Here is a 23,371-nt window from a genome sequence, read left to right as displayed (position 1 = left end):
TAAGGAGAAAATAATGCAAGTAACCAGAAAAAGAAAACAAAAATAACTTAAATACTGTGGAGCTTCATTAAGGATTATGGAAGATTTAGTGACCTCAACGTTAAAAGAATGATGGACATGGAACACAATATTTTGAAGAGCTAAAGAGCTGGATTTACAACCAACAATAACTTATCCAGCAAAGCTAAGTATAATTATAATGGGGGAAATGGATATTTAACATACTAAATGACTTTCAGCTATTCTTTAGGTAAATACCAGAACTTAATAGAAAATTTGATCTACAAGAATTATAGGAAGGTAAACATGAAAAACAAATTAGAAGGGATTCAATAAGATCAAACTATTTACTTCTTATAAGGGTAGATGTTATCTGCAACACTTAAGAATATCAGCATTTGGTAATTTGAAAGAATACAGCTTTAGACTAGTCGAATATAATAGAATGAGCCACAAAAAAAACTAGGCTAGGAAGAAGTAAAACAGAATAATTATCTCATAAAAAAGGAGGAGGGACTGGAGGTCCGAGAGTGCTAGAAACTTATTCTCATCAGATTTGGGTTAAAGATGGAGCAATACATACATCTAAAAGAGTAAAAGTCCTCTAACTTACAGAGAAATAGGAGAGTGAGGGAAAAGGATAAGGGAGAGAGAAGGTATGTAGTTTAAGAGAGAAGGGAGCAAAGAGGATAAGATAAGGGAGGGATTCTTAGAAAGGAGTTCATATTAAGAAACAGGACGAAGTGGGGAGATAAGAGAGAGATTCTAAGAAGGGTGGATAAAATAAGAACTAGGTGGTAAGGGGATAAGAGAGAGACTTTTAGAAAGGCAGATTGATTTAGAACTAGGAAGACGAGGAGAGAGGATAAAGGAAGGACTCTTAGAATGCTAATCAAGGAAGTAGTGGTCAAAGTAAATCAGACTTTTAAGGAGGGATAGTGTTAGAAGAGAAGGAGAGGACAAACATTAAGGAAAAATAGAATGGAGGAAAATACACAATGAGTAAGTATAATTTTCAATGTGAATGGGATGGATACACAAATCAGAAATGTATAGTAGAATGAATAAAAAACTAATACCCAATAATATGTTGTTTACAAAAAATACATTTAAAATGAGAGACACAGAAAGTAAAAATATAGGGCTAGAACAGAATATACTATGCATCAGCTGATAAAAAAAAAGTGGGATAGTAATCATGATCTCAAAGTTAAAGCTAAAATCGATTTATTTCTACTTTTTTCCTACTTTTTTGGGGGGGGTGAGGAACCTATGCCCCAAACACTTAAGTTTTTGTAAAGGTACTATATATTACCAAGAATTATGCAAATTCCTTTCTATTCCCATTCAGTCTATCGTATTTTACTTTTAAAAATTCTTTGCATTCTCAACTTCTATGATCCTTTGACTTTCCTGTTAACATTTTAGTCAATGACTTTCTCCCTTTTTTCCCTGTGAGCCCTTTGAAATCTGCTTTCCTAAACTAATATGAATGTCAGACTAGACCAGAATTTCTTCTTCTCTGGGAGCCTCCAGGAGTAAGTAAATAGTCACTTTTGCACAGGGTTCCCAATATTTCTATGCCATCATTAATTCCTCCCTATTAATGAGAATCATATCTAAAGTAGATTTTCACTTTGATGGTTTTTGACTTTTTAAAGTTTGAAAGTATCATAAAGTCAAAAATTTATTATTCTATTTTGGTCATAAAAGAGCTCTAGCTCATATGTAGATATAGTCCCATCATTAATATATCATTCTTCCATCTCAGGCTCATGATCTTTCCCCAAATTCATCATCTGTTTCTTCTTTCTGTAGGAATGTATGATCAAAATAGTTTGTGGACCAAACCATTAGAAGTACAAAAAAGAAAAACTGATTTCTTCTTGCTAGGTTTTGAACAAATGCTGTACACAAAACTGAGCCTATCTTCCTTGTTTTGTTGGCACTCTTCCACAGTAGCTCAGACCCATAATACTTCCCTCTTTAAAAATAAAACAAAAAAAAAACCTTTACCAGGAGTGTATTCGCAGAAGTTCATCAGTGACATTTTGTACATTAAGAAAGGCAGCATGAAAAATCTGCTGTGACTTTTAGAACATGAAGTTAACATTCACTTTTTTATTTGAGTTCCTAGTTACCTCCCTTCTTATTGCCCCTCTCCCTACCCTTTGTGAATGCAAATAATATGATACCCATTTCCCTATTAACCACATTTCATCAAAAAAAAAAGTGAAAAAACTAAAGAAAATGAAATAAAAAACATGCTTCAGTCTCAACTCAGAATTCATCAGTTTGGTGGAAGTGGATAGTATTTTTCACCACAAGTCCATTGAAACTATTTTGGATCATGGTATTTATCAAAGTAAATAACTCTTTCACAGTTGACCACCATCATGATATTATTGTTACTATGTACAATATTTTGATTCTGCTTACTTCACTTTGTTTCAGTTCACATCAGAATTCCAAGTATTTTTTCAAACCATCTCCCTCATCATTTTTTATAGCACACTAGTTAGTATTCCATCTCAATCATATACCACAACTTGTTTAGCCATTCCCAGTTCATAAACTTTGATAAAACTGGTTCCAAGTATTGGTTCCAAGGCAGAAGAGTGGTAAGGGCTGGGAATAGGGTTTAAGTGACTTACCTTGGGTCACATAGGTAGGAAGTATCTGTAGCCTTATTTGAACACAGGACCTCCCATCTCTAGGCCTGGTTCTCAGTCCACTGAGCCCACCCAGCTACCCTCTTAGAGCATTTTTTCATATGACTATTGATAACTTTGATTTCTTATTCTGAAAATTCCCTTCGGACATTTATCAGATAGTAAGTGGCTCTAATTGTTTTTAAATTAGAGGCCTTTATCAGAGAAAACTTGCTGTAAAATTTTTTCCCAGTTCCCTGCTTTCCACCTAATTTTGACTTCATTGGTTTTATTTATGCAAAACCTTTTTAATTTAATGTAATCAGAATTAAACTCTTCCCTTTCCATAGATCTGTTAGTTAAGTTTTTCCATGCTTTTCTAATTTGCTTATAATATTCTTTATATCTAAATAATGTACTCATTTAAACCTTATTTTGCTTTATGGTGTGAGATGTTAACCCCTGCCTAGTTTCTGCCAAACTACCTTCCTATTTTCCCAACAGTTTTTGTCAGATGAAGAATTCTTGCCTGGAAAACTTGTGTATCTAAAATATTTCACTGATTAAGATTGTTCTCATGATTACCATTTTGTAATATAGTTTCAAATCTATTACTGTTGGTCACCTTCTTTCACTTTTTTAATTTAATTTATTGATTCCCTTTATATTCTTGACCTTTTGTTGTTCCAGATAGGTTTTCTGGTACTTTTTTCTAGTTTTATAAAACCATTTTTGATAGTTTTATTGGCATAACATTGAATAAGTAAATTAATTTAGGCACAATTGTCATTTTTTTATATTGACTTAGCCAACCTATGAACAATTTCTCTGGTTGTTTAGATCCATCTTTGTGTGAAAAACATTTTGTAATTTTATTCATATAGTTGCTATGTGTGTCCTGACATGTAGACTCCCAAGAATTTTGTCTGAAGTTATTTTAGATGGAATTTCTCTTTTTGTGTCTTCCTGCTGGTTTTTTTTGGTAATTTCTAGAAATGCTGATGATTTATATGGGTGAACTGTGTATTCCGTAACTTTGTTAAAAGTTGTTAAATGTTTCAACTAAAATTTTAGTTGCTTCTCTAGAGTTCTCTAAATATATCATCAAAATATATCATCTCTAAATTATATCATCTACCAAGAGCAATTGTTTTGTTTTCTCATTGCTTATTTTTATTCTTTTCATTTCTTTTCCTTGTTTTATTGCTATGAAAAATACATTTCTAGTAAAAAATAATAATGTTAATAATTGACATCTTTGTTTCACCCCAATCTAATGGAAAAGGCTTCTGGTTTCTTCTTTATATATTGCAGATGGTTTTAGATAGATACTACTTAATCTAAGAAAAGTTCCATTTTTTCCCATGCTTTCTTAGTGTTTTTAACATAAATTCATTCTCATTTTCTTCTAATCCCTTTGTTTTCTGTCTTCCACTATCATCATTCAATTTAATCTGAGCCCCCCAAAGTTAAATCAGTCACCAAATACTTATTAAGTATCCGTTATATGCCAGACAATCTACTAAACTCTTAGATAAAAAGGAGAGCAAAAATAATCTCCCACTCTCAAGGAGTTCATAGTCTAATTGGGGAGACAACATGCAAAAAACAAGATAGATTTAGGACAGATTGGGGATAGTTTTAGAAAGAAAACACTAAAATTATGGAGGAATGGAATAGGGTTTTTGCAGAAGGTATGACTTTAACTGAGACTTGAAAGAAGCCAAGAAGCAGAGATAAGGAAGACCAGAATTCCAGGCATGGGTGAGAAAGCATGGAGTTAGGAGATGTTGTAAATTGTGAGGAAGAAACAGTATAAATGAATCACAGTATATGTAATATGGAAAAAGGCTAGGAATATAAGAAGATGCCAGGTTTTAAAGGACTTTAAATGCCAAACAGTAAGATTTTTCATTTGATCCCTAAAGTAATAGAAAGCTACTGGAACTAGTTGAATGGGGCTAGGAAGAGGCATGATTTAGTCAGATCTGTACCTTAGTAAGATCAATTTGACAATTACTAGTCATCTTGTGCCTGCCTTCTTTTCAATCTTAATCCCTCTTGATCTCTCTGAAACCTTGGATCTTCTCCAGAATACTCTCTATTCTGGAGTTATTCTCCCCTGGTTTTCCTTCTATGTCTATCTGCTTCTTCTCATTCTCCCATTCTCCTTTGCTGGATCTTCAACCATGTCACTCCTACTAACTGTGAGTTTACCACCAAGTATCTGTCCTGAGCCCTCTTTTTTCTATATATTATCTTACTTGGTGATTTCATCACCTTTCATGCATTCAATTACCACCTCTGGAGGTTCAGAGCTCCACTCTGAAACAAAAATCTGCCTATTTCACATTTTTTTAAATTTTTATTTTGAATATTTTCCCATAGTTGTGTGTTTCATGTTCTTTTCTTCTCCCCCAAACCCCCCTCATCTCCCCCTTAGCCATCACACAATTCCACTGGGTTTTACATGTATCATTGATTAAGACCTAATTCCATATTATTGCTAGTTGGACTAGAGTTATCATTTAGTGTCTACATCCCCAATAATATCCCCATCAGCCCATTTCACATTTTTTTTAATGCTTCAAATATTTTATTTTCTTCATTAGGTCATTGACTAACTATGGCCTTTTTTGAATGTCTTAGTTCCTATTTCACATTTCGGACTGCATGTCCTAAAGGCAACTCAAACTCCACATATCCAAAACAGAACTCATTATCTTTTTGTAAAAAAATTTTTGGAGGGAAAGAACATGAATCATGTAACCATGGAAAAATTTTCTTAATCAATAAAAATAAATGAATGAATGTATGAGTGAGTGAATTTTCCCCCCTGTTCTGAACCATCCCAGGGTTATCCTAGATTCTTATTTTCCTCCCTATCCCATATGTACAATTAATTGCCAAGCCTTGTTATCTTTTACCTTTGCAATATTGCTCATTTATTGCTTCTTTCATTCCACTCCTATTCTGTCATTTTATCCTCATCATCTCTGGACTCTTACAACAGATTTCTATTTGGTCTTTCTGCCTCTAGTCTCTCACCACTCTAATCCATCCTTCATACAGCTGCTTAAGTAATTTTCATAAGGTCTAAGTTGCCCATTTCACACACATTCTATACCCTACTCAGTAAACTCCACTGGCTCCCTATTACCTCTAAAATCTAAAATAAAGTCCTTTGAAACCTTGTTCCTTCCTAGCTTTCCATTCTTCTTATATACTCTATTTCCCATGCTCTTCCTTGCATGTGACATTCAATTTCCCATGTTTGTTCTTTTGCCCTCACAAAGTTCTTTTCCGTGTTTGGAATACTCTTCCCTCCCCTCCTTTGTTTGTGGTATTCTTCAAGATTGCCTTGAAGATGCCTTGCAGAATCCGGTCCCAGTCCCTCTCTCCCCTCAGCCTTTTGAATCTTCCTCTCTAAGGTTACCATCTTCCTGCTTTTGTTTCTATGTACTTATTTATTTACATGTTGTTTCCCCTTTAAGCTCCTTCAAGATAAGGACTGTTTTTTTTTCTTTTTCTGTATTTCTCCCTGTGTCTAGCCTGGCTTATAGTAAGCATTCAATAAATGTTTTTCAACTGACTTTTTTTTAAACTTCTGTTAAACATAGTGCATTTTTTTTTAAATGGGGGGAGAGAGATGAAATTTGAAATTAACTGCAAATGGAAGTATCTCATGTGGTTCATATCGCACTAAGGATGGAATATGGGGGTTTAAGGTCAAAGGGAAAAACTAAGGAGTATCTTTGTAACACTACCAATGGTTTTTCCACTTGGATTGCACAGTGCCTGCTATATATTCTGAAAGATACACTGGCAAGTAACAGATGCATATGAAGACAAGCAAGACCAAAAGTAAAAGAGAAGTCTAGTAATCCTGCCCTAGCTTCTCCATATCACTTAGACTAGGGAGAAAATAAATATTACTCCACTGAAATACAAAATAATAACCTAAGAAGTCATAAGAATAAATAAAACATAAGAAATCCAAGCAGGGGAAGCTCAGCTCTTCTTTATCTACTGTTCGTGCCTGTATTCCCTTGGGCCCCTCCCCCTAACGTACACAGCCTTGAATTCTTCTTCAAATGACTAAGATATAATACAACCTCCAACAGTATTCCCTTGCTGACAAGTGAGATCATACAATATTCCAGACAAGCAGAGTTAATGGATGACTTAACCCTACCTCAGCCACCAGCTGACGGCCTGTCTCTAGGAGACAGACCACAGACTGCTTTGTCTGCAAGTACAGTATAAGATTTCCTTTTTTCACATTATCATAATCATATTCCGCCACTTAGCATTAAGAACATAAAGTCAAATTGTAATTAACCTTTCTTGATCTGTTTCCCTGCTGAAATTCTGGAGGGGGTAGGGGAGAGAGCTGGGGTTAGAAGGGCATTTTGTTGCTCATCTGGAAATTAAGCTTTCATTTTGCAAAAACAGTTTTTGCTTGATGATGATACATCTACCAAGTACATTTTTTTCCCTTTTCAAAACCACTTTTGGAAACAAAAGGCAGCCAGGATCTTTTCTTGTTTATCCACACACAGTTGGAGATTAGGGGAGGGGGACACAGAAAACTAATATTCTTTGAAAGGATTTGACATGCATCCAACTCAGCCCTGAGTCTCATTGCTTCAAATTCTCTTGAATCTTTTTAAGTGATCCTTTTTAGTTCTAAGGATCTCTTTTGGGTGGAGGTTTTCTGGAATACAAGGTGAATTCATATTATTCCATTTCCCACAAAAGGAGAAAATGGGAGTCTTAGCTCCCACAATTCATCCATGAATTTATCAGGCATTTTATTAAATAGCATTCAGGAGCAGTGTGGCCAAGTGAATAAAGGGACAGCCCTGGAGTCGTGAAGACTAATAATCTTGCCCCTGATGAATAAATGCTCTGTGCTACGGGTAAATATAACTTAACCTCTTAGTGCTTTGGGCATTTCTTTAAGACTACAAGTTACAAAAGGAATTTCCTCATTAAAAATTCCCTTTGGTGAAGTCTAAACATGAGTCTAGGACATAAATGTTGCAATGTCCTCTGCACAAAGAAAGAAAAGATACATCAGAAAGAGAAATAGTCAATGCTGTATTTTATCTTAGAGGCATTAAGTTCTCTACACTGATGAAATTAGGGACAGACTGGGAGATAACCTCCCTGTAAATATGGATGGTTTCCTTTTTGTTTTTGTTTTCCCAGCACCTTGTTAGCACATATAAATACTCAAGAAATTCTTATTTCATGAATATAATATAAGAATTTTATTCTAGAAGAAGATGAAAAAAGAATTTTATTCTAGAAGAAGATGAAAAAACTAATTTGTAGGTAAAAAACACTAATTTGATAGGGAAGAGATTGGAAAACTTTGTGGAGAGTATAATATTTGACTTAATCTTAAAGGATTGGTAGAAAATCAACAATGCCTATGTAGAAATAGTTCATTGGAAGAATTTAAGAGAGACTTTCAGGGGTGGCTCAGTACATGGAGAGCCAGGCCTAGAGTTTGGTGGTCCTGGGTTTGAGTCTGGCCTTAGATACTTCTTAGCCTTCTGACCCTGGGCAAGTCACTTAACTTCTATTACCCCTTACCACTCTTCTGCCCTAGAGCCAATCCCTAGTATTTATTCTAAAAAGAAAGTAAGGAATAATAATCAGGATCAGGCTCAGACAGTCAAGTGTGATGTGAAGAATAGAGAAATCAACCAATAAGAATTTATTAAATACCTATTCTTTACAGTGTGTTTGGCTCTGGGGACACAAAATTGAAATGGAAAAAATACTTTTATGAAACTTGCATCTTAATGAGATACAGTGAGTCTCAGTGAGGCAAAGTTAGGCAGTCAGAAAATATTTATTAAGTTCCTATTCTGACCCAGGCACTGTACTAAGCTCTGGAAATGCATAGAGAGGCAAAAGATAGTTCCTAAGCCTGAGAATTTCACAATCTAGTAGGGGAGACAACAAGCAAACATCTATGTACAGGGAAGCTTTGGAGAGTACATTGACAGAAGGAAGACACTAGAATTAAAGGAATTTGGAAAAGACTCCCAGAAGGAGGTAAAATTTCAGCTGAGATTTGAAGGAAGCCAGGAGATTGAAATGAGGTAGAAGAGCTGATTAGGCATGGGTGAGCCAATGAAAATGACTAGAGTTTGGAGATGGAATGTCATATTCAAAGAACAGCAGTAAGTCCAATGGTACTAGATGGAAAGAGTATGTGGGACTTAGTAAGTTGTAAGAAGGCTAGAAAGTTTGGGGTGGGGGTAGGGAGACAGGTTATGAAGGACTTTGAATCCCACACAGAATTTTATATTTGATCCTAGAGATTATAGGGAATCACTGGAGTTCATCAGTCAGAGGCATGACCTAGCCAGATCTGACCTCAGGGAAGATGATTTTGACAACTGAATCATGGATGGACTGGAGTGTGAAGATGCAGTCAGACAAGCCAACAGACTATCATAGCAGTTCAGGCATGAAGAGATAAAGACCTGCATGAGGGTAGTAGCCGTTTCTGAGGAGAAAATGGGAGATATATAGGAGAGATGTCTAAAGGTAAAATTGGCAAGCTGTAGCAACAGATTATTTATGGAAAGCGTGAAAGAGCAATAGAGAATGTTAATCACATTGTGAGCCTGAGGGACTTAGGAGGATCATGGTGGTATCCTTAAGAGTAATCAAAAAGTTTGGAAGGAGGAAGGGTTTAGGAAGGAGTCAAAAAATGAGTTCTTTTTTTGCTTTGTTGATTTTAAAATGTCTATTGGACATCAAGATTAAAATGTCTACTAAGTTGGAAGTGTGAGTTTAAAGATTAGGAGAGAGGTTAGAGCAGATAAATTTAGGAATCATAAATGTAGAAATAATCATTAACTACATGGGAGTCAAAAAGTTAACTAAATGAAATAATAATATTGAGAAAGAAGAGAAGAGGACTCGGGATGGAACCTTAGGGAACGCTCACAGTATCACCTGGATAACTAACCCCCAAAGGAAACCAAGGAGTAATCAGAGACAGGAAGAGAAACAGGAGAGTATTATAAAAAAACTAGAGAGAAGGGAAGGTGGTGTCTGAGGCAAGCAGTGAATTTAAATCCTCTGATTCCATAGCCAGTTACTTCTTTTCAATTGTACCACATCAATTCTTTTCCCACATTTGTGGAAAAGGGACAGAAATGGAGTGATCGACAGTATCAAAGTCTGCAGAGATGTCAAGAAGGATGATAATTGAGAAAAAGGTTTTAGGCAATGAAGAGACCATTTAGAAAGAGCAGTTCCAGTTAAATGATGAGGTTGGGAGCCAGATTGTAGAGAGTTGAGAAAAAAAGATGCACAACACCTGTTATAGATAGCTTTCCTAAGTATGTTAGCCACAAAAGGGAAAGATGTGGAGCAATAACCGCTGGGGATGGATGGACCAGTGGAGGGAAAGGGAAAGGGAAGCAGAGATGAGAAAGGAGAGCAGTTGAGAGACAGACTTTTCACAAAGCACAGAGATAGGAAGTAGCTCTAAGTAAGAAACAAAAAGAAGGCCAGTTTGTCTAGAATCTAGACTCTAGACAATAGAATGCAGAAAAGGAAATATTTAATAAATCTGGATTGTAGGAGGTTTAAAAAGAAAAGATTTATGACAACTTATTTAGGCTGTTGTATACAGAGTTATAGATAAATACAAGAGTGGCCTTGCTAAATTGAGGACCCAGTTGAGCTTAGACAAAATAAATTTTTGGTAGACTAAAGTCTATGTGACTTCTACCTCTATTCAATAGCATTCCAAAAGGAGTAATTTATTACGGTTGGTGTTGGGCAAGCAGGATTGGTGAAAAAACAAGGGAAGAAGAAAGGGTAAAAAATTGTCTATTTTTGGGGCAGCCTGGTGGCTCAGTAGAATAGAGAGCCAGGCCTGGAGATGGGAGATCCTGAGTTCAAATGTGACCTAAGTTACCCTGAGCAAGTTATTTAATCCTAATTGCCTAGCTCTTACCACTCTTCTAACTTGTAAATGATACCTAGTATTGATTCTAAGATAGAAAGTAAGAATTGTTTGTTTGTTTGTTTAAGTATCTATTGCTTTTGATTTCATTTTGAAATAGAACTTAAACTTGGAGAATATTTCCTCATTGAACACCAGTGGCAGCATTGGACTATTTTCATCTTATAGGCTGGGCAGATTTTCCTAATGATGATGTAATGTTATTGTCAAGTCATTTCAGTTGTCTGATGTGACCCCATTTGGAATTTTCTTGGCAAAGATAAATGGCAAAGTGGTTTGCCATTTCTCTTTCTAAGATCATGCAGTAATGGAGTCTTAAGCTATAGAAGTCCCCACTTAGAAAAACATGTAAATCAAAGCAACTAATAAGGGTAGGGAGAGGGTAGTTTGACCCTAAGAGATGCTAGAACCTCCCAGGCCACTTCCTTAGGTATCCCACAGATATTCTACAATACCCAAAAAATGATAATAAAAAGAACTTTTGTCTTCTCAAGAAAGATTTTTCTTGTTCTTTGACTTTTGTCACTTTAAAAACTTTTTAAAAACAAAAATTTTTTAAAACACAAAAACAAAGTCACAATATAATCCGGTCCAGGATTAAGATGGAGGCAGAGTAAAAAGCAGCTGCTTGACCTCTCCTAACCCACACATATAGGACTCCTCAAGAAGACATAAAAACAAATCCAGAGGAAAGAAGGGACCCCACAACAGGGTGCAGCATCTAAGGTACGTGGAATCGGGGCATTTCCATGCTATAAAGGGGTGAAACAGCTCTCACGAAAACAGGAGCAGAGCAACCCCCTCCCTCACCCCACACCACCTATAACGCCAAAGCCAGCGTACAAGAGTCAGAGCAAGTTTGGGGCACCCATTAAGTCATTGGCAGCTCACCAGGGCTTGTTCCTGAGAACAGCAAGACTTAAGACCCCTCAAGAGGCTAAAGAACTCACAGACTCTGAACACAGACCCTGAGCCCAGGCGCAGGCGAAGGAGCTGACACAGGCGCGGACTAAGGCGTAGGCAAAGGGGCTGATTCTGAGTGCAGGAGCGGGCCTTGAGTGGGGACCCAGTGCAGAGAGGTGCTTTACTGCGGAAGCAGCTCCCTGAGACTGTTAAAGGAGCTTCAGGCAGAAGAACGAGCAAGGAGACCACCAGGAGGCTTGTCCCAGAACAACTAGACTTGAGATCTCAGGAGTCTAAAGAGCGCAGACAGATCCTGAGTGCTAGCATAAAGCTGAGAGGGCACTCAGCTTACAATGGCAAGCCAGAATCATCAGGAAAACCAGAAGAGAAAGATGAAGAAGAAAAAACCTTTAACACTCGACAACTTTTGCACAGAAAAAAATCAGACAACAGAGCAAACAGAAGAGGAGAACAAACAAGTAACCATATCCAAACCTTCCCAAAACAATGAAAATGGGTCACAAGGTCTTGAAGGGTTCAAATCTGAGATCATGAAAAAGATGGAAGAGATCTGGCAAGAAAATAACAGTTTAAAAGGCAGAATTTCACAATTGGAAAGTGAGGCAAGTAAATCAAAGACCAGAAATGACCAGATTGAAAAGGAAAACCAAAAGATTGTAGCCGAAAACCAGTCTCTAAAGGCTAGAATTGGGCAATTAGAAAAAGATGCCCCCAAATCAAAAGAATTAATAAGCAAATTGGAGACCAAAATCAAACAGCTGGAAAACAGGTCAGACCAAACTGAAAAGGAAAATCAAAAGCTTATAGCAGAAAACCAGTCTCTAAAGACAAGAATTGGGCAAGTAGAAGCCAATGATCTATCAAGACAGCAAGAACAAATAAAGGAAAGTCAAAAGACTGATAAAATAGAAGGAAACATGAAATATCTCAATGAGAAAATGACAGATCAAGAAAACAGGTCTAGAAGAGACAATCTGAAAATCATTGGTCTTCCTGAAAAAGCAGAAATTAATAGAAATTTGGACTCCATACTAAAAGAAATTATTCATCAAAATTGCCCTGAAGTTCTACAACAAGAGGGCAATATAGACATTGAAAGGATCCATAGATCACCCTCCACACTAGATCCTGAAAAGACAACCCCCGGGAATATAATAGCCACATTCAAGAGCTTCCAACTAAAAGAAAAAAATTTTACAAGAAGCCAGAAAGAGACAATTCAGATATCAAGGAGCACCAATCAAGATCACACAGGATCTGGCAGCCTCCACACTAAAAGACCGCAAGGCTTGGAATATGATATTCAGAAAGGCAAGAGAGCTAGGCCTTCAGCCATGGATCAACTACCCATCGAAACTGACTATTTACTTCCAGGGGAAAGTATGGGCATTCAACAAAATTGAAGATTTCCAAGTATTTGCACAGAAAAGACCAGGACTAAATGGAAAGTTTGATATTCAACCACAAAAATCAAGAGAAACATAAAAAGGTAAATAAGAAACAGAAGGGAAAAGAAGAAAACTCATATTTTTTAAATTTGCCTCTTTAAGGGCTTCAAGAAGATCTAATTATTGGTACTCCTATGTGGAGAAATGTTATGTATAATTCTCTGTAGTGAACTCTGTTCACCATTATAGCATTCACTATTATAATAATTAGAAGAATTATTCATAGGGAGAGGTTGGAATATTAAATGTTCTAAGATGATATGGGTGGGAGGGAAAGAGGGGGGTGAATAGTAGAAGCACCAAGAGAATCTTGAAGGAATAAGAAAAATAGGGTATTCTATTACACACAAAGAGGGCATAGGAAGGGGAACAGATGAATACTATTATAAGAAAGAGAGGAAGAGAGCATTAAGAGGTAATATTTAAACCTTACTCTCAGTGTAATTAACCCTGAGAGGGAAGAGTAGCTATATCCATTGGGATATAAAACTCTATCTAACCTTACTGAGAAAGTCAGAAGGGATAAACCAAGGGGAGCAGGGGAGTGGGGAGGTCAAAAAAGGGAGGAGAGAAGGGAGAGGGAATTCATTAGGTCTTAAAAATAAAAAGAGGTGAATAGTAAGGGAGGGGGTAAAAAGGGAAGTAAATCAAGGGAGGGGACAAGGGTTACTGGCTTAAAGCAAACCATTGGTTTAAAAGGAAATAGTGTAAGAAGAAGGGATAGAACTAGGGGAGGATACAAAAATGTCAGTGAATGCACAACTGATAATTATAACTCTGTGAATGAGATGAACTCGCTCATAAAACGGAAGCAAATAGCAGAGTGAATTAGAAACCAAAATCCTAACATATGTTCTCTACAAGAAACACATATGAGGCAGGTGGACATACACAAGTTTAAAATAAAGGGCTTCAGCAAAATCTTTTGGGCTTCAAATGAGAAAAAAAGGCAGGAGTGGCGTTCATGATTTCTGATAAAGCCAAAGTAAAAGTAGATACGATTTAAAAAGACAGGGAAGGTAATTACATCCTGATAAAAGGCAGTATAGACAATGAGGAAATAACATTGCTCAATATGTATGCACCAAATGGCATAGAATCTAAATTTGTAAAGGAGAAACTGGTAGAGCTCAAGAAGGAAATAGATAGTAAAACCATAATAGTGGGAGATCTAAATATTCCTCTTTCAGATCTAGATAAATCAAACCAAAAAATAAATAAGAAAGAGGTAAGAGAGGTGAATGAAGCCCTAGAAAATTAGATTTAACTGATATGTGGAGAAAAATAAATAGGGACAAAAAGGAATACACCTTCTTTTCATCTGCACATGATTGTGCATGTAATAGGGCATAGAAACATTGCAAACAAATGCAAAAGAGCAGACATAATAATTGTAACCTTCTCAGATCATAATGCAATAAAAATAATAATTAGTAAGGGCACCTGGACAGGCAAATCAAAAACTAATTGGAAATTAAATAATATGATTCTCCAAAACCAGCTAGTCAAAGAAGAAATCATAGAAACAATCAACAATTTCATTGAAGAGAATGACAATGATGAGACATCCTACCAAACTCTGTGGGATGCAGCTAACGCAGTACTGAGGAGGAAATTTATATCCTTGAGTGCACATATTAACAAATTAGGGAGGGCAGAGATTAATGAATTGGGCATGCAACTCAAAAAACTAGAAAGTGAGCAAATTAAAAATCCCCAGATGAAAACTAAATTAGAAACACTAAAAATCAAGAGAGGAAATTGGTAAAATCGAAAGTAAAAGAACTATTCAATTAATAAATAAGACTAGAAGCTGGTATTTTGAAAAAACAGATAAAATAGACAAAGTACTGGTCAATCTAATAAAAAAAAAAGGAAAGAAGAAAACCAAATTGACAGTATTAAAGATGAAAAGGGAGACCTCACCTCTAATGAAGGGGAAATTAAGGCAATCATTAAAAACTATTTTGCCCAATTATATGGCAACAAATATAATAATTTAGGAGATATGGATGAATATTTACAAAAATGTAAATTGCCTAGATTAACAGCAGAAGAAATAGAATACCTAAATAATCGCCAGGACCTGATGGATTCACAAGTGAATTCTATCAGACATTCAAAGAGCAAATAATCCCAATACTATACAAATTATTTGATATGATAAGCAAAGAAGGAGTCCTACCAAATTCCTTTTATGACACAAATATGGTACTGATTCCAAAGCCAGGTAGATCAAAAACAGAGAGAGAAAACTACAGACCAATCTCCCTAACGAACATAGATGCAAACATCTTAAATAGAATACTAGCAAAGAGACTCCAGCAAGTGATCAAGAGGATCATCCACCATGATCAGGTGGGATTTATACCAGGAATGCAAGGATGGTTCAACATTAGGAAAGCCATCCACATTATTAACCATATCAACAATCTAACAAACAAAAATCACATGATTATCTCAATAGATGCTGAAAAAGCCTTTAACAAAATACAGCACCCATTCCTATTGAAAACACTGAAAAGTATAGGAATAGAAGGACATTTCCTGAAAACAATAAACAGTATATACCTAAAACCATCAACAAGCGTCATATGCAAGGGGGATAAATTAGAAGCCTTCCCAATAAGATCAGGAGTGAAACAAGGATGCCCATTATCTCCTCTATTATTTAACATTGTACTAGAAACACTGGCAGTAGCAATTAGAGAAGAAAAAGAAATTGAGGGTATTAAAATAGGCAATGAGGAGACTAAGCTATCACTCTTTGCAGATGATATGATGGTCTACTTAAAAAATCCTAAAGAATCAACTAAGAAGCTTGTAAAAATGATCAACAACTTTAGCAAAGTTGCAGGATACAAAATAAATGCACATAAATCATCAGCAATTCTATATATTTCCAACACATCACAGCAGCAAGAGGTAGAAAGAGAAACACCATTTAAAATCACCCTAGATAATATAAAATACTTAGGAATCTATCTACCAAAAGAAACACAGCAATTATACAAAAACAACTACAAAACACTTTCCAAACAATTAAAACTAGATCTAAACAATTGGAAAAAACATTGACTGCTCATGGGTAGGACGAGCTAACATAATAAAAATGACCATTCTACCCAAATTAATTTACCTATTTAGCGCCATACCTATCAAACTACCAAAAAACTTTTTCACTGAATTAGGAAAAACTATAACAAAGTTCATTTGGAAAAACAAAAGATCAAGAATATCAAGGGAAATAATGAAAAGAAATGTGAAGGAAGGGGGCCTAGCAGTACCAGATATTAAACTATACTATAAAGCAGCAGTCATCAAAACAATATGGTACTGGCTAAGAGACAGAAGGGAGGATCAGTGGAATAGACTTGGGGTAAGTGACGTCAGCAAGACAGTATATGATAAACCCAAAGAGCCCAATTTTTGCGACAAAAATCCACTATTTGACAAAAACTGTTGGGAAATTTGGAAAACAATATGGGAGAGATTAGGTATAGATCAACATCTCACATCCTATACCAAGATAAATTCAGAATGGGTGAATGACTTGAATATAAAGAGGGAAACCATAAATAAGTTAAGTGAACACAGAATAGTATACTTGTCAGATCTCTGGGAAAGAAAAGATTTTAAAACCAAGCAAGAATTAGAGAAAATTACAATATGTAAAATAAATTAGTTTGATTATATAAAACTAAAAAAGCTTTTGTACAAACCAAAACAATGTAGCCAAGATCAGAAGGGAAACAACAAATTGGGAAAAAATCTTTATAACAAAAAACTCTGACAAGGGTCTAATTACTCAAATATACAAGGAGTTAAATCAATTGTATAAAAAATCAAGCCATTCCCCAATTGACCTCCTCCTGCAAGCCTGATCTCTCAGCTGGGATGTAGAAAAACTCCTGAGTAAAGAAAGCAACTTTCCCAGTAATTCCACACCTCACGTCTCCTGTTACACTTCTCTTTGGAGGGTATAGAGGTAATGACCTCCACGTAAAGCTGAATATTCTCATACCTGGTCATATCTGTCACATCCCAGTGACTCTACACTCCCATAGATCATCATCCAAAACTCATTCCTCTCCCATCCCCTTCAACCCTCCCATCCCAGAGTTTCATTCTAACTCTACCCAGCCCTTCCACTGTGCCCTCTTGAATGCCTGTTTCATAGGCAACAAACTTCCTTTCATCTTGAATCTATTTCTTTCCTCCTCCTACATGAAACCTGGGTTCCCTTTGATGATACAGCCACCCTGGCCACTCTTACCAAGACGGGCTGTTTCTTCATTCTCCTCAACTCACTGGTCAAGGCAGGGGAGATGGAATACTCTGCTCCTTTCAGGTTCTCCTCCTTCCTCTAACACTTAGTAACCTCTTCCTTTAACATTCAAAATATTCCTATCTACTACTCAATCAAATCACTAATGGCTGTTGTCAACTGACCCTTCCTTCCTCAGTAAGTTTGATACCTTACAATTTTTAACTCCTCTTCAATTTCTGCCTTCACGCTAGGGGACTTCAACATACATATTGATTCTTCTTCAAATGCCCTAGCTAGTCAGTTCCTTAATCTGCTCAACTCTCATGAGCTATTCCTCCACCCCACCTGAGCCTCATATAAAGGTGGTAATAGTCTTGCTCTTGCCGTTACCCACAAATTTACTCTCTCCATGTTTAAGAATTCCCAAATCCAATTGCCAATCATATTCTATTGTCTTTTCATCTGTCTCTCTACCTTTCCTTACGTAATCCTATTCTTCATCCTTACTGTTATTTCCACTATCTTAACTCCTCAATTCTTTCCCAGACTGTTTCCCTTTCACTAACTAAAAGTTTCTCATCTTTTCTCTGTCCACTCACTAGTGAACCAATTCAACTCTCTACTTCCCTCTTGAATCACTAGCTCCCTTTCATTGCCAATTATGCTCAGCCAAGCTTCAGTCTTAGATTACTCTCTTAGATCACTCTACATGGTTAAATGGCCCCTTTCCATCCCATTTCTTCAGACAGATTACCTTCTCTGTCATCCCCATACTTTCACTTATTTTCAAACTCTCCTCTATTAACACACTCTTTACTAATTACAAATGTGCCCATATCTCTCCCACCCTAAAAAAAAAAAACCTCGCTTTACCTTTCCATCCCTAAATCTCTTTTGCCCATTGTACCTGTTCTCTGCAAAGTTACTAATGATCTCCTAATTGCTGAATCCAGTGGCTTTTTCTCAATCTTCATTTTCCTTGACCTCTCTGCAACCTTTGACATTGTTTGATTCTCTCCTTACATTGTTTTCTCTAGGTTTCTGGAACAACATTTTAAAATATGAATTGGAAATTAAGTAATCCAATCCTAAAAAATGAGTGCAATCAAACAACAAATCATAGAAAGTTAGTATTTTCATTAAGATAATGACAATAATGAAAAAGCCTACCAAAATTTATGAGATGCAACCAAAGCAATATTTAGGGGAAAATTTACATCCCTAAAGCATGTAAACAATGAAAAGAAGAAAGAGCAGATCAATGAAATATCATAACTAAAAAAATTAGAAAAAGAACAAATAAAAAAATCCCTTATTAAACACTAAAATAGAATTCCTGAAATTCTAGGTGGAGATGGATAATTTTAAGTATTTGTGTTATTTATTAATTATCTAATATTTGTTTTATTTATTTTACTTAATATTCAATTAACTACTTTAATTAAGGGTAGAGTTATTGCTAGACTAACCCTTCGCTTTTAACAGTATGAAAAAATAGGCATAATTTTATGAAGAGAAAATCTGGAGATTATCGAATTAAAGGTTTTTGCCACTGAAGACTCTTCTCATGCCATGATTTGAAAAAGCTAAACAAGACAAAAAACAAAAACAAGAAAGGGGAGAGAGAGAGACCACCTTTCTTTTTGGAAGTTATGTTGCAAATAAAATGAAAAGAATTTTTGATAAGTGACTATGTAATTTTTTTGAGTGAATTGAATGGTGTCAGAAGTAAAGGAAAGTCATTTGCCATCATGGTGAAGGTATGAGTTCACACAGCTAAAATATAAATATAGTGTTTTGTTTTATTAATTACTTCATTGTTAGTAAATTATATGTCTAGTAACTTTAATATTTAATACTAGGAGATTAAGTGATTTAATAAAGAACTACTAATAACGGCTTTTGGGAAAAGAAGATTTCTCCAGCTTATCTAATAATATTGGCATTGATGGGGGGGGGGAGCCTCTAAGTTCAGTTAATTGAAATACATTGAAATTTTACTGATGAGGAAATAAATCAGCATACTCTAAATAACTATAGGTCTTGGAATGATATGATTAAATATTACATAAAGTTAAATATTAAAAGTACATAATGTGCATTAAAATTTTTGTATCACTTTCTTAAATTAAAACAGGGTTTGGCTAACTACAGCCAGACGACAGATTTATCCATTAATTTTTGTATATCCTTTGACCTGAGTAAAATATAACAGAAATATTTTAAAAACATAAAAGTCATTCTTAGTTTATGAGCTATATGAAAACAGACAGCAGGATGAATTTGGTTCATGAGCAATAGTTTGCCAGACCTTGGTCTAGACGATCTACAAAATAATAAAATCCAGCTCTGATTTGTAGTGTTTCCAGTTCCTGTGCTGCAAATGTGGTTCTCCCGTGCTGGTATGAGCTATTTCCAAGATGCTACTGGAAATCCCTCATCCAATTCTATTCCAAACCCTGAAAAAACATCTCCTTATTTTTCCTTCCATTGATGTTTCAGGGGAGTCTTCCTGCCTATCAGAATTGTCCTGTCTCTCCTCCTTCTCACTCTCCTCACCAAAGATCTCATAGGGATTGATCCACAACGGAAGTATAGTGGTATAAAATAACTTATAACTTAATGAAAATACAATAAAATTTAAAATCATTAGGGTCCAACTCGGTTAAGGTGATTAGGGCCCAGGAATTAAAGAGATCTAAATTCAAATCCAGCCTCACACACTTATTGTGAAAGTGGGCAAGTCACTTAACCTTGCTAAGCCTCTGTTTCCTCATCTATAATATGAGGATAATAAATAACATCCAACTCCCAGAGTTGTTGAGAAGATGAAAATGAGAGGATATTTGTAAACTGCAAAACTTGAAGTACTCTATAAATATCAACTATCATTATTGTTAAATAAGGGAATAGAAGTTGGGAAAATATACTTAAATTTTTTTTCTTATTTTGAGTTCCAAATTCTTTCTCACCCTCTTCTCTCCCCTCCCTGAGACAATAAGTATTCTGGTATAGATTTCACATGTACAACTCTGTAAAACATTTCTCCATATTAGTCATTTTTGGAAGAGATCTGAAACAAAAAATAAAGAAGAAAGAAAGCAAAATATAATGGTTTGGGCTGCATTCAGACTCCATCACTTATTTCTCTGGAGGCATAGCATTTTTTCATCATAAATCTTTGTCTTGGATCACTGTATTGTTGAGAATAGCAAGGTCATTCAAGCTTGTTCATCAAATAATATTGCTCTTACAATGTTCTTCTGGTTCTGCTCACTTCGCTTTGCTTCATTCCAGTCTTCCCAGATTTTTCTGAAATCATCCTTCTTGTCATTTCTTATAGCATAATAGTATTCCATTATATTCACATACTACAACTTGTTCAGCCTTTCCTCAACTGATATACATCCTCTTGATTTCTAATTTCTTGCTGCCACAAAAAGAGCTGCTATAAATATTTTTGTACAAATAGATCCTTTTCCTTTTTTTTTTTTTTTTTTTTTTGATGTTTTTGGAATACAACCCCAGCAGTGGTATTGTTGGTCAAATGCTATACATAGATTTAATGCCCTTTGGTCACAGTTCCAAATTGCTCTCCAGAATGGTTGAATCAGTTCACAACTCCACCAACAGTGCATTAGTTTCCCAAACTTCCCCATATCCCTTCCAATATGTAAGATTTTCCTTTTCTTTTATATTTGTATTTCTCTAATCAAGACTGATGTAGAGCATTTTTTTCATATGATTATCATATGACTTCATTTTCTTGGTCTGAAAACTGCCTGTTCATAGCCTTTGAACATTTATTAATTGGAGAATGACTTATATTTTTATAAATTTGGTTCAGTGGTTTATTATTTTTATTTCCATTATTATAATTTCCTAGCACCAAATTGCAGGGTGATGACCCAGGCATTTACTAGAGCCTCCTAGTCTCATAACCTGTCGGGCATAGGTTGGAATATTTGATAGTCATAGACTCTTAGACATTGCCAGATGATTTATCCAGCTCTTCAGATTGGTTTTGGAATCATGAGAAATATTGCAGGTAGAGAGATCAGAATCTAGATAGGCCTAAGGTCTCTACTATATCCTATAGCTATTGAAGATTGACCCTATTCTAGAAACCTAGAGGATTCTCTCACACATACCTCCACCTCCAGAGGAGAAACATTCTATTTTTTGTAGAGGAAAATCTCCAAGTGATTCTGGACCTTTGAGCACCTGGTGCATATAAGCAACTATAGTTTTTATAATAAACTGTGTTCCACACATTTGATATTCTTTTATGGCCCATTTACCTAGGGACCTCTGAAAATTTAGTAGGACTGTGAATGACATTGAATACCCACACTCTCTAATCTTCTCGTATTCATTGTGACCAACACTGAGCCATGGAAATATGTGTAGGACATATGATTTTTGTTGTTTGTTTTATTTTTTTCCCTATCCAGCACAACCAGCTCTACCGCTAGTAGCTGTGATACAGAATTCACAAAGGAAGATGAGCAGAGGCTAAAGGATTATATTCAGCAGCTCAAGAATGACAGGGCAGCTGTCAAATTGACCATGTTGGAGTTGGAAAGCATCCATATTGATCCTCTTAGTTATGATGTCAAGCCTCGGGGAGATAGCCAGAGATTAGATCTAGAAAATGCTGTGCTGATGCAGGAGCTGATGGCAATGAAGGTACATGGTCAGTGACTACTGTTTATATTTGCCAGACTGACACTGGATGGAAGACCTTAGAAATTCTCCCCAGAAATGCCACTGATAAATGAGGGTAACAAATCAACTGATAGATTAACTTTAGAAATTACAGTGAGTGAATGAGAATATATGGGTTCATTTTCCTGACCTACCAAAAAAAAAAAAAAGAACAAGCGATTAAAATTAGAGAGGTTATGAAAGTATGTGATATATTTCAATTATTTTCAAGAGAAAGAGATTGATAAATTTATTACTGAGAAACTAGATTAGGGTCTAGAGCCCTGATGGCAAACTTAACATGTGTGTCAGCACTGACACACATAGTCATTTTCGATGACATGCGGCTGCATACAGAGAAATATGTTATTTAAACTATAAATATCATGAAATTATGGGTTTTTTTCTCCAAGTGACATACCACCCGAGTTTTGCTCAGTTTTTTGGCAAATTGTGACACACCAAGCTCAAAAGGTTGCTCATCACTGACAAGACTAATCTAAAGAAGAATGACAGTACAGAGGGAATAGTCATCAGGTGAAGGGGTTTACACCTGGGCAAAAAATTAATTTTATAGCCATAGAGATGAGGGTTGTGCCAAAGTCTAAGAAGAGAACTGTAGAAACCAATAATCCCAAAATCTTACTCTGGATTATATTATTTTAATTTGTGTGTGTCCCACCTACTAGATTGCAAGCTCTTTGAAGGCAGAGAGTATAATCTCAGTTCTTTGCACAGTAATGTATATAGTAGGTATTTAATAAAAGTCTTAAGTACAAGATAAGGGAGATCTAATTATACAGAATTTTTTCTGAAAAAATAAACTCACTGTGAGTCAACAGTATTCTGACAGCCCGGAGTGCTAATATTAGATGGTATTGAGATGTAAAATGTGCAAGACAAGGGAGGTGATAGATCCTGCGTAGTCAAGTCTTCCTTTGTCAGACCACATCTAGAACATTATGTTCTTCAGTAAATTATGGTGACTATTTTAGTTCTTGGTCTCTGTCACCTCAGAAACTAGTTGAAGGGATATAGTGAGTAGATCAAGTGGGCAGGATCTTTCCTACTGGGGAGAAAAAAACCATTCCCCCCCCCTCAGAAGCGAGGAGAAATTATTCTGCTTTTGGTTGCTTCACTTCTCATTTTTTTCTTTTGATGATGGTTTATAATTCCTGGAGATGATTCATGGCTCCAGTCTGCTAAAACAACTGCACACCAATGGCTATCCCTAAGCATCTCTTCTTCCTTTGCTCTGGGCAATTCTGCCCTACCTTCTCCACTCAGGCAAAGGTGTGAAATGCTTGGGCAGAGACCTGGATTGCTTAGAAGACACACATCTCATTTGCCAAACTCTTCAAAAAAC

General features: G+C 35.8%; 1 protein-coding gene across 1 annotated transcript in view; it reads left to right on the top strand.

The window, feature by feature from the left end:
* MCC (MCC regulator of WNT signaling pathway) overlaps positions 1-23,371 on the top strand; it is a 182,951-nt gene that overhangs the window by 132,449 nt on the left and 27,131 nt on the right. The window contains exon 13 of the mRNA XM_044680147.1: positions 21,753-21,987. Coding sequence (XP_044536082.1) covers positions 21,753-21,987 — 235 coding nt within the window. The remainder of the gene's footprint in view (positions 1-21,752; positions 21,988-23,371) is intronic.

The sequence above is a fragment of the Gracilinanus agilis genome, chromosome 1, assembly GCF_016433145.1.
Source record: "Gracilinanus agilis isolate LMUSP501 chromosome 1, AgileGrace, whole genome shotgun sequence".
NCBI classification, from domain to species: Eukaryota; Metazoa; Chordata; class Mammalia; order Didelphimorphia; family Didelphidae; genus Gracilinanus; species Gracilinanus agilis.
Note: the sequence above shows the minus strand (reverse complement) of the source record. Positions and strands in the feature narration are given on the sequence as shown.